A 13,272-nucleotide genomic window follows, 5' to 3' on the forward strand; every position below is an offset into this window, starting at 1 on the left:
TATACATCTTCAAATTTTATCTTAGGTTACAATCTTGTATTTTTCTAATCAATAAGTGTTAAAGTAATCATGTAAGCCAATGTATCTCCTTCAAAAATTTAGTTACAACCCTGTTTATTCTCCTGAAAACAGATATCAAAACAAAACTAGTCATAAATCCCTGCTATTTTAAATGCAACAAAAATTCAAATTGAATTTCAAACTATCATTAGCATTCTGCTAAATGGAAATGGAAAATTGGTAAGCAAAAATCGTAATGTCGAAGAATCGAGGAGCCAGTAATTGATTCAGAAAAAAAGCTCCTGATACCCAGTGATACCTTTCCTGGTCGTATAGTTATCAGCTTTGTCTAACTGCTTAACCTTGTGTATTTCCAAATATAATTCAAATTTCTATATGAAGTAAACAAACTATTACTAAGTACTATTACCACCCTGGCTCAGTTTCCTTCATGCATTATGTGGAAATCATTGAGAGTTGATTCAGTATATCCCCCAAAAGGGTCTTTTGAGAAAGCAAATACAAAAACATAGATGTAGCACTAACCTTTTATTTTACTCTCACCCCAATTAATAGCTTCATGGAAGAAATATCTTGGAGAAGTTGCTTCAAGCTTTAAGAGAAAGAAATCAGAATTCAAGAGAATTAAATTATTTAATTCAAGACAAACATGCAATTGGAAAATCTGGAAAACAGCTACAAACACAGAAATTATAGAGAGCTGACTCCATATTTCCTTGGGTTATTGAGGCAAAATCTTGGAGAGGCAGAAAGGGCTCCTCTAAGGTTGTAGTTAGATCTGACTTCAAGGTTGATTTTGCTTCTGACCTGAATTTGACAAGTCCTTTATGCTCTCTGACCTCAGTTCTGCCTCCCTGCCCTCCTTGGAAAAGAGCCTGGTCAGAATCTAATCTTTGCATTAACTGACTGCTTTGCCTGCAGGAGTAGCAGTTTTTTAATACTTCCAAGTGCAGATGGGTCTGGAGAAAATGCATGGGACCAAAGGACCAACAGACAGTGATGTACCAACTTCCTGCAGTCCCATCTGTGCAGACACCATCCACAGAAGCCTCTGCTGCTGAAGTGTGTGACACCCTCAGTGTCTAAAGGGCTGACACTTTAAAGTTCATAGAAATTTAAATGTATCTGTTTACAGAGCCCAAGGCACTTCATGGTAATCATTAAGATCATGAATTATAGATTCAAACAGATCTGGATTAGAGTCCTGATTCTGCCATTACTTACTCTAAGGCAAGTTTCTTAACTGCTTAGTGCCTCCTTTTACTTGTCTGTAAAATGGGAACAATGACACATATATACTTCACTGGGTAGGTCAAATAGTAAATAAAATAATGTATAGCAAGAAAGAGATTTATATTAATCTAAGCAACCCAGATAAAACCATAGGATTTTTAGAGGTTAATATGGAATAGTAGCAAATAGCTGTGGATTATTAAAACTAATCAATTATGGATTTTTACTCCAACTTAATGTCAATTTAGTGTATCATCTGGGGCAATGTCCTTTCCAACAGCATTTTTACATTCACCAGAATACACATTCCCAAAATTTGCCTCATAATTGTCAAATTGAGTACCAGATGATGTTAGAAAAACTGGAAAGAGTGAAAGATAAGAAAAAAGGGTGATAACTATTATTCAACATACTTTTGGAAGTCTTAGCCATAGCAATCAGAGAAGAAAATGAAATAAATCCAAATAAGAAAAGAAGAAGTAAAGCTGTCACTGTTTGCAGAAGACATGATACTATACATAGAGAATCCTAAAGATGCTACCAGAAAACTACTACAGCTAATCAATTAATTTGGTAAAGTAGCAGGATACAAATTAATGCACAGAAATCTCTTGCATTCCTATACACTAATGATGAAAAATATGAAAGAGAAATTAAGGAAACACTCCCATTTACCATGGCAACAAAAAGAATAAAATACCTAGGAATAAACCTACCTAAGGAGACAAAAGACCTGTATGCACAAAACTATAAGACACTGATGAAAGAAATTAAAGATGATACACACAGATGGAGAGATATACCATGTTCTTGGATTGGAAGAATCAATATTGTGAAAATGACTCTACTACCCAGAGCAATCTGCAGATTCAAAGCAATCCCTATCAAATTACCAATGGCATTTTTCACAGAACTAGAACAAAACATTTCACAATTTGTATGGAAACACAAAAGACTCCAAATAGCCAAAGCAATCTTGAGAAAGAAAAACGGAGCTGGAGGAATCAGGCTCCCTGACTTCAGACTATACTACAAAGCGACAGTAATCAAGACAGTATGGTACTGAGACAAAAACAGAAATATAGATCAATGGAATAGGATAGAAAGCCCAGAGATAAACTCACGCACATATGGTCACCTTATCTTTGATAAAGGAGGCAAGAATATACAATGGGGAAAAGACAGCCTCTTCAATAAGTGGTGCTGGGAAAACTGGACAGCTACATGTAAAAGAATGCAATTAGAACACTGCCTAACACCTTACACATAAAAAAACTCAAAATGGATTAAAGACCTAAATGTAAGGCCAGCTACTATCAAACTCTTAGAGGAAAACATAGGCAGAACATTCTTTGACATAAATCACAGCAAGATCCTTTTTGACCCACCTCCTAGAGAAATGGAAATAAAAACAAAAATAAACAAATGGGACCTAATGAAACTTAAAAGCTTTTGCACAGCAAAGGAAAACATAAACAAGATGAAAAGACAACCCTCAGAATGGGAGAAAATATTTACAAATGAAGCAACTGACAAAGGATTAATCTCCAAAATTTACAAGCAGCTCAGGCAGCTCAATATCAAAAAAACAAACAACCCAATCCAAAAATGGGCAGAAGACCTAAATAGACATTTCTCTAGAGAAGATACACAGATTGTCAACAAACACATGAAAGGATGCTCAACGTCACTAATCACTAAAGAAATGCAAATTAAAACTACAGTGAGATATCATCTCACACTGGTCAGAATGGCCATCATCAAAAAATCTACAAACAATAAATGCTGGAAAGGGTGTGGAGAAAAGGAACTCTCTTGCACTGATGGTGAGAATGTAAACTGATACAGTCACTATGGAGGACAGTACAGAGGTTCCCTAAAAAACTAAAAATAGAACTACCATATGACCCAGCAATCCCACTACTGGGCATATACCCTGAGTAAACCATAATTGAAAAAGAGTCATGTACCACAATGTTCATTGCAGCTCTATTTACAATAGCCAGAACATGGAAGCAACCTAAGTGCCCATCGAAAGATGCATGCATAGAGAAGATGTGGCACATATATACAACGGAACATTACTCAGCCACAAAAAGAAACGAAATTGAGTTATTTGCAGTGAGGTGGATGGACCTAGAGACTGTCATACAGAGTGAAGTAAGTCAGAAAGAGAAAAACAAATATCGTATGCTAACACATATATATGGAATCTTAAAAAAACTGGTTATGAAGAACCTAGGGGCAGTACAGGAATAAAGATGCAGACATAGAGAATGGACTTGAGGACACAGGGAGGGGGAAGGGCAAGCTGGGATGAAGTGAGAGAGTGGCATGGACATATACACACTACCAAATGTAACATAGATAGCTAGTGGGAAGCAGCCACATAGCACAGGAAGATCAGCTCAGTGCTTTGTGACCACCTAGAGGGGTGGGATAGGGACGGTGGGAGGGAGACGCAAGAGGGAGGAGATACAGGGATACATGTATATGTATAGCTGATTCACTTTGTTATAAAGCAGAAACTAACACAGCATTGTAAAGCAATTATATTCCAATAAAGATGTTAAAAAAAATAGGGTGATAAAGAATGTGACTTCAGGTACAATCCTCTTTTCAACAGATTCTGGTCTCCTTCCTCCATGGTAAAAGTTTTATTTTGGCAATTTGCACTGCAGTACTTTTTCTTTTAAAGCGCAAACCTGCCCCGTGGCAGACAAAAGGACTCCCACACTCTCTCACCACTTCAAGGCTCTTTTCTAAAGTCCTTGGCCCACATCATGTCTCCAAGTTCATTGTCTCTGGCTTTCATTCCTCCAAGGTTTTGTCCTCACTGTTCAATCTCCTCTTTTTTTCCCTTTCCTCTCTCTTCAAACTAAGTCAGATTCACAAAAGTCTATGACTTGGATTCCCTCAAGACAAGTCTTATTCTCTCTTTAGCTATATTGTCTGCAGCTCCCTAAATCTAACACAACAACCAATATTACTGGGCACCAAATTCTTCTTACTTTGGCGCTAACAAATCATTACTGATGCTCACTAAAAGTGTATAGTGACTTCAACTGTCTCATACAGGGTTATAAACTAGAACAAATTATTTAACCTGTTCAGCCTCAGTTTCCCAATCTGTAAAACAGAATAACAATAACTGCCTCATGGAATTGTGAGGATTAACTGAAATGGGATAAGTAAATCACCAAAAATAGTGCAAGGCACATAAGTGTTGTAAACATGTTACCTACTTTTATTATTAAGCAAAAACTGAATACACTTGACAACATTAGACCAAGGCAAAAACATATAATTTGTTTTTCACTCCATATCCTCTTACCCAACTCAGGCTACACCTCCTCCATGAAAATCACAATAAGTACTTAGCACGCCAGCCTCCTGGTTACCACAGCATCCTAATCTCTGCAGCATTCCACTCATCATACTACAACATTTCATGTTAAGACATGACACACAGCTTTTATTTTTTATTTTTATTTTTTTTTGCGGTATGCGGGCCTCTCACTGTTGTGGCCTCTCCCGTTGCGGAGCACAGGCTCCGGATGCGCAGGCTCAGCGGCCATGGCTCACGGGCCCAGCCGCTCCGCGGCATATGGGATCCTCCCGGACCGGGGCACGAACCCGCATCCCCTGCATCGGCAGGCGGACTCTCAACCACTGCGCCACCAGGGAGGCCCTTATTTTTATAACAGATCTGAATTCAGAATGGCACATCTTACATTTATAATTGGGAGCTCTTTCTTTTTTTTTTTTTTTTCTTTTTGCAGTACGCAGGCCTCTCACTGTTGTGGCCTCTCCCGTTGCGGAGCACAGGCTCCGGACACGCAGGCTCAGCGGCCATGGCTCACGGACCCAGCCGCTCTGCGGCATGTGGGATCTTCCCGGACCGGGGCATGAACCTGTGTCCCCTGCATCGGCAGGCGGACTCTCAACCACTGCGCCACCAGGGAAGCCCTTTCATTTTTTTATATCATACAAATAATGGCAAAAAATTGGTGGTGTCTTAGATTCGATGAACAAGTTACACAGAAATGACTTCTTTACAGCTCTACCTCCACTAGACACTGAATTTCTAGAGAACAAACACCGCTGTTCATGGTTATACCTCTAGCATGGTCCCTTGTGTGTTGTCAACAAATACCAACTGAACCAGAAACAGACATTATGCAAATGGGAATGATTTACCTCCCAAACCATGACTATAAAATGTTCTGTTGATGCCCCTCCACATATCCTCTCAGCTCACCTTGGATTTCACCTGCGTCTGGGTTTCTGTGCACACTGAGACCCTCAAGCGCCGGCTTCTTTTTGTCTCTGCCTTAGGGTAGAGTCCAAGCAGGATAGAGAAGAGAAATGACTTTCAGGGGATTTAAGTCCCCCCAGAAGCTGCCCTCAAGGAATGAGAGGCAGGTGTTGGTGGATAAGTATACCAGCTCCCCCATCCCTTGGAGAAACAATTCTAAAACACTGTACACAGTTCCTCAGAGGGATGCCAGCAAGACTGAGCCCCAGATGCCTAAAGCAGGAAGGCCCCTCATTAACAGCTGTGCTGGATTTTCTCCCTTCCTAGTCTCCCTTTCCGCTATCCCTCACTCCTGCACATACAAATTGTATGCAACCTCTAATAAATAAATAATCTGCCCCTGCTTTCAGGAGAAGAATTTTGAAATGTGATGCAAATGCAAAAAAATTCCAAGCAGTGGGTGCATATATTCACATAACCGATGAAAGAGGACAACCCATTCTTCCTCCGTGCTGATTACATCTCCACAGGAGGGTGAGAAGCACAGAGAAATACAGTCTTTAGATGAGAAATCACTGTAGCGCACAATTACACCATTGACAGAAGTCTGTGTCTACCCTTTCTCTGGTCATTGTTATCTCATTGCCAACATATTCCTGAGTCCTTATGTGCACATTTATCTGTCCATCGGTGCTCCATCTTCCTAGAGCAGGGGAGTGAATCTGTGGACAAGAATGGCCTCGTAACAGATGAAATTTCAATCCTAAACAGTGAAACGCGTGATTGCGACCTCACTGCCCTTCTTTAACATTTCTTCCCTTAAAGTTTGTTCAGATGTTAAGTAATGTTGGTGCATGTTCTCTAGCTGCAGGAAAGAGAAGCGCAAGTGTCCAGCTATTCATCCTCTCTAAAAGGGAAATCAAGGCAAGTGTGTTCCTCACTTATTAACAAAAGGGAGGTATTAAGATAATTCTAGGGGGGTAAATTATACAAATTCTAAAATCATCCAAATGGTCAACAGTAGAAGCCCATCCACAGGCTGTTTCATGTGACACCTGTGGGGGTATATTTCACAGGTTCTTCATCTAGTGGGTTCTACCAGAATACAGTTTTTCTCAAAATTGGATTTTCTGCTGAGTCACGTTGATATCTTTTTGTGGCTAATATGGTCTACTGGCCAACTTGACATTTCTCAGAGAAAAATCATTTTAACCTCTTCACATGATACATAGGTACTTAAGTACACAAAATACTCTTTTTAAGAAAAAAAAGTGTTTCCCTTCCGTAGACAATCCTTTGCCCATTCTAGTGCAAAGAAAGAGTTCCACTCTTGATAAGAATAAATTAGTTCTGCCTTCTGAATCATCACAACAGCCTATCAAATCTGCCATCTATATTTTTTCAATTCTCTTTAAGTTCACAAAATATTAAAAAAAACAGGCATCCATCATAAAATGCTAATAGAAATTGACTGCAATTCAGCGTTTGACAAAGACCTTGAATATATAAGCTGTTTGCTACATAAATACTCAAATCATATTACTTTCCAAAGAAATGTCTTAATATTGAGTTAGGATTCTCTATCTTACCATCCATCTTTAACGGAGAAATATTTTTTAAAATCCACCCATTTAAACATTCCAACCATAATTTGAAGATATTGCAATTATGTTATCCAATATCCTTTATATAGAGGGACCCAAGCAAAAAGGCCTCCTCAAATTCAGTGCTACCCCACCCCTCTAAAAAAAGAAAGGTCACCTCTTCATCAATGCCTGTAATTTAGATTTATTAGATAACATAAAACCCATTTGTCAGGACACTAGGACACCTCTGATGCCCTTTTGTGATACTTTACTCAGATCACGTACACCTTTCTCTTCCCCTGTTTGCTTGTATTTGTCCTATTATTATTGTGCTTAATTTTTAAACCAATTAAAATGTTTCGGCAAGTAGTGAGATGAAATCTCCCACAAACTCTGGGAGCCTATCAGTAGGGAACCGAGGTGAACAGCAAAAAGCATTTGACCACAAACAAGTAAATGTGAGCTAAGCCTGAACTGGAGGGTCACAGAACAGCACTAGAGAAGTTACTTTGCCTCTTCCTCCTCTTTCCTGTCTTGTTTTTAGCATTTTATTCCCCTCCACAAAGGTCTCATTGTTGAAGGGACAGCAGAGGCCCAAAGCAGGATGGATTGTTTCTCTGCCTCTCTCTCCATCTGAGGCATAACCTACCTGGGCTGCTAAAAGAGCTCTTTTCTGTTGATTTTCATTAAACCCGTTTCTGGAAGAAAACAAAAAGAACTTGTATAGTCAAAGGCCCCTAGGCAACCTGAACAAGCCTTTCCCAAGAGAGAGCTGGTGTTTTCCTCCTGATTTCCATCACTTTATCAAAGAGGTCTTTCTTGCTTTAACATTGAAAAGGTCCCCCTCCCCCCTTTGGAGGGGTTAGATTTGGGTGGTGGCACTGTCTCATTTTACAAAATTTGGGAGTGTCCCCAGGTCTCTCCAGTCTCTGATGTAAACTGCATTTTAGGAAGGAACTTTGAGACAGAGAAATAAACAAAATAGTGTAACACTGTAGCACTAACATGCATGATAGTTTCTCCACATGCCTTCATAAAACTGGTGAGATAAGTATTCGACAAGTGCAGGTTCACGGTTTTCAAACATAATACTCGATTCTCTCTCTTTCCATTCTTAAAGGGCAGGTTAACATTAATGAGCATAAGCACATCAAACTGTGGGTTGTCAAAATCAAACAGTGAGTAGAATTCCGTTTTTCATTAAGCAGATCAGTTTAGTCCGAGAAATGATTTTCATTATTTACTGCTAGAAATATTTTATTCTTTTATCATTAAAAACTTTTACTCTATGTTAAGAATACAGCACATTTCTAATCAACAATGTACATTAATAATAATATGAAATAGGAAATTACTGAATATAACTTCTTTTCAAATCTTTGAAGTGAAAAATGTCCCCTTAGTATCTACAGTCATTGGACACCACCAAAAACTCCTCTTAAAATGAAAGGAAATATTTTTGTTTCATAAATAAGGAACTGAATGCCTAGTAATTTTTAATTTGTGGAAATGTTTTAAAGAACTAAATCTCATGTCCTTACTTTGTAAAATATTTAATTTATTTTTTCAAAAGCAGATACACTGACCTGCTGAGCTTTGCTCATTCCCATTAGCTTTATGTTTTAGAGGACATAAAGAAAAAGAAATACTCACTTTGATGTTCTCGTCAAGATGGATGAAGTACAAATATAACCTGCCAGAGATAAATATATATATAGATGAATGAAAAAAATTATCCAAATATCTTGATCACATGATCTGATTATAAAACAGATCATTTAAACCTAAGTTCTGAAACTTAGACTGAGTTTTACTATTAGTTATTTTACATTTTCTAGAGGATTTTGACCAGCAAATTCCCTGTGAGACATCAGGGTGACCAGTAATTCAGAAAGAATGGGCAGTGTACCTTGATTTATACAGAGACATGATACAGTGGAATAAGCACTAGTCTTGAAGTCAGAGATACAAGTTTTAGTCCCAGTCCTACGACTTAGTAAATGCCAAACTTAAGCAAACACATCACAAAATAACAGTGGTAGCCAAGTTGATCTTCAAAGTCCCCTCCAGCTCTCGCTGCTCTAAGACATTTTCTCCTTGGAGTTTCAGTCACTACTAGGATTGGAAGATAGTGCCTGTGACCTCGCTGGTCTTCTACACTTCAGTAATTTCTCACACTTCCTCTACAAGCCCCAAAATATACAGCCCTTTTCAGGGACTAAAAATTAACAACTGAATGTAAATAAATGCTTTCTGCCATAAAAATATTTTATAAAAATTAATTTATAAATATTGCTATAATATAATTGAAAATCAGTTTTTAGTCTCAAACATTAAAGTCCTTCTTAAAACATTCCTTTACCATTCTTTGGGTTGATGGCATCAAGAAAGTTTAAGTACTCAATGTCTCCTTATCTTTTATAAAATTTCAAATGTTTAAATTACACAACTGTTTAAAATCATTATTTAGAAGAGAAAAAGTTAGAATCAGAGCTTCTTCCAGTACAGCTGCATATCATGATAAAATCATGATTTTAACATTTAAAAAAGAGACTCAGGGGCTTCCCTGGTGGCGCAGTGGTTGAGAGTCCGCCTGCCGATGCAGGCGACACGGGTTCGTGCCCCTATCCCGGAAGATCCCACATGCCGCGCAGCGGCTGGGCCCGCGAGCCATGGCCGCGGAGCCTGTGTGTCCGGAGCCTGTGCTCCGCAACGGGAGAGGCCACAGCAGTGAGAGGCCCGCGTACAGCAAAAAAAAAAAAAAAAAAAAAAAAAAAAAAAAAAAAAAAAAAAAAAAAGAGACTCAGAAAATGAAAACTAAAAGTTCCAAATTATCTATGTTATTAAAAAATTTCCCCAAAAATGATCTCGGTGTCATTTAGTATATACCCATCCTAATGACTTCAAAACGTTTTACAGTATAAGAGGAAACAGTTTCTACAATTTACAAGGAAGACTAAAATACAATAAGGTAAAAGTTTAACATGAGTTCTTACCTTGTAATGAAAACAGCAGTATATGAAGCAAGAATATACTCCAAGGTATCATTAAATTGAGTTTTCTCACAATGTTCATTTCAGTATAGCCTTTCTCCCTGAAATGTAACCAAATTGTTGGTCTTTACTAAGATGGCATCTTAGAAGTATGAATACTTGTAGAGTGCTCAAATTCTTATAAATATAGCTTTGTAATAAAGTAATTCAAAAAGTAATTCCAGGATTTCTAACCACATACAGCATCTGAAGCTTTAGAACTTGCAGGCAACCCTTTGGCTGAATCTCTCATTAGCAATGCATGGCAGCTTCTTACTGAGCCGGTATTAGTTACACCCTACCCGACTCCTGCACATCATACGCCTTTTTAGCCTATATTAGCCTTTTATGACTTCTAAAGTCAGTAGCATCAACAAACAAACAAACAAAAAACCCTATTATCTCCTGATGTCATAAGAGATAAGCATTATTCCTAATTAGTGATCTATTCCATGTTTTATTCATAAAATAATTACTGTCCTTTGAAAGAAGACTGTTTTATTCATAAAATAATTACTGTCCTTTGAAATAAAATCCTATCAATCATTCCTAGAATGTCTAGATGTTTTCATAAACTTTTCTTTAAGAAGTATAAGTAAACTAAAATTATGTACATATATTTTCAACTCCAGTCCCATTACAGTGTAGTTTAAGTTGACATATTCATGTGTCCACAGATCTTTCTGTTAAACATTCTGCAATAGAAGCAGAAAATAACACAAAAAGATGATATTCGAATATTTGACTTTAAAAAGAAAATAAAGTAACTCACCTAATCCTGAAAATCTTCCTTCACACCCTGTTTTTCTAATTGGGACAAGTACCCAATTAGACAACAAAAAAGAACTTCTTAATCCAACACTAAGTGCACTCTTCTCTGGAAGCGATTGACTACCTGGACTGGCATTAGAGAACAGCTCTAATATTTCGTAATGAACTCCATAGAGATGATCTAAGCCCCATAAATGAGTGAAGGCTATGATTATATAATGGGTGCACGTTTCCTATAGCAGATCCCATCAGTTACCTGCAAAGTATCAGACTCACTTAACAGATGGGGGCACAGTGGTAAGGAATATCTAACTACACAGGAACTACCTTATGAGACAAAAACACGCAGCAGTTCTTAATACCTTGCTGTACTCAGACACTTTTTGTGCAATGACTTCCTGCTCTTTTCTGTGAAAATATCCTTAACATCCTGATGTACTGCATGCCCAACATCTACTATGTAAACAGTTTATTTTCTGTGTCTCAAACTCAATAATCTTTTACTCTTGCTTTACATGATTTTAATGCCTTTCCATTGCCTACACAATTGCTAATTCTATGAGCCAAGAGATGTTTGCCTATAAATTCATTTTTAAAGCAGGAAAACCACACCAACTCCCCCAAAATATAAGTAGCTATATGCCTACACACACACACACACACACACACGTACATGTACACTCATTCTTAAATTTTGATGGATTAGATTAAATAATTTAAGTATAATATGTGTCTAATAAATATTTATTGAAAGGTTATTGGTCATTACTCAAACTAACTAGACAATAAATTAATATAAGTCTAAACAGATAGGCCTAGTTATTTATAGTTGCATTCTAATTATTGGTCTAAAAATTATGTATCTACTCAACCACAATCAAAATTAAAATAGTCTAGATACTTAAGAAGATGTGAATACAGAATAAATTTAAAAGTTAAGCTTGCTAGGGGCAGGACAGGAATAAAGACGCAGAGGTAGAGAATGGACTTGAGGACATGGGGAGGGGGTAGGGTAAGCTGGGACAAAGTGAGAGAGTGGCACGGACATATATACACTACCAAATGTATAATAGATAGCTAGTGGGAAGAGGCCACATAGCACAAGGAGATCAGCTCCGTGCTTTGTGACCACCTAGCGGTGTGGGATAGGGAGGGTGGGAGGGAGGGAGACGCAAGAGGGAAGAGATATGGGGATATAGGTATACGTATAGCTGATTCACTTTGTTATACAGCAGAAACTAACACAACATTGTACAGCAAGTATACCCCAATAAAGATGTTTTTAAAAAAATTAAGCTTGAAATTTGTTTAGAGAGCAATAATTTTCCTCCAAAGAATTTTTTAAATTAAAGGCACGAAATTGATTTACATAAAATGCTCATTAACTCTTTCTGAAAAACATGGAAATGTACATAACAAATATACATTACTAAGTCCCCTCCTTAATTTACAACAGTTTCTCTTATCTTCATAATTTCCCATAAAAATCAACCTAAAATATGAAGATTCTATAAATCATATTTTAGGATTTTTTTTCCCCAATCTGGTAGCTGCTTGACTTAAAATTTTTCACAAGTGACATACCTATGGAAAAATCCCAGATGGAAACCAAAGTTAAATTTCATGGTTCAAAAAAGAAACATTTTTATTTTTTTTTTATTTTTTTATTTATTTTTTTTTTTTTTCTTTCTGCGGTATGCGGGCCTCTCACTCTTGTGGCCTCTCCCGTTGCGGAGCACAGGCTCCGGACGCGCAGGCCCAGCGGCCATAGCTCACGGGCCCAGCCGCTCCGCGGCATATGGGATCCTCCCAGACCGGGGCACGAACCCGTATCCCCTGCATCGGCAGGCGGACTCTCAACCACTGCGCCACCAGGGAGGCCCAAGAAACATTTTTATAATGCTTATAGTTATTTCTAAATACTACCAGAACTTGGTGAAAAAGGATTAGTAAACAGCAATATAAAGCCTGTGAAAAGTACTTCTTTCTAATATAAACTTGGATATTTTACGTTAATTCAAATGTAATAACTCTCAACTTTTCATCTCAAATTTCATACAGTATCTTTAAACGTTTGATTCAAAAGCATCACAGCCATTTTCACTGGTTAAAGTTGAAAATTCCAAGGTTATATCACCTGGCATATTTATTACTGTTATTCTATTTTGAACTCTATGTATTTAAAATCTATAAATTATTTTGTCTGGTAAAGAAAATAGAAGAAATTATAATGGGAATTCTCAGGGTGACCATTCTTTTATAGCTAGAGGTTTAGCATATGCTGGCTTTCTAGACCTCCTCCCCCCAGGCTTAGAGGAGGTCGGAGATTAGTAAAGGAGAATGAACAATGGCAGAGAAAACAATACCAGAA

General features: G+C 37.7%; 1 protein-coding gene across 1 annotated transcript in view; it reads right to left on the reverse strand.

Moving 5' to 3' along the window:
• OTOGL (otogelin like) overlaps nucleotides 1-10,173 on the reverse strand; it is a gene marked incomplete at both ends in the record, with an annotated part of 149,058 nt that extends 138,885 nt beyond the window's left edge. Inside the window, 4 exons of the mRNA XM_081250255.1 lie at nucleotides 547-613; nucleotides 7,748-7,796; nucleotides 8,752-8,791; nucleotides 10,095-10,173. Coding sequence (XP_081106381.1) covers nucleotides 547-613; nucleotides 7,748-7,796; nucleotides 8,752-8,791; nucleotides 10,095-10,173 — 235 coding nt within the window. The remainder of the gene's footprint in view (nucleotides 1-546; nucleotides 614-7,747; nucleotides 7,797-8,751; nucleotides 8,792-10,094) is intronic.
• Between the last annotated feature and the right edge of the window lie 3,099 nt (nucleotides 10,174-13,272).

The sequence above is a fragment of the Mesoplodon bidens genome (assembly GCF_964165515.1).
Source record: "Mesoplodon bidens genome assembly, chromosome: 11".
NCBI lineage: Eukaryota > Metazoa > Chordata > Mammalia > Artiodactyla > Ziphiidae > Mesoplodon > Mesoplodon bidens.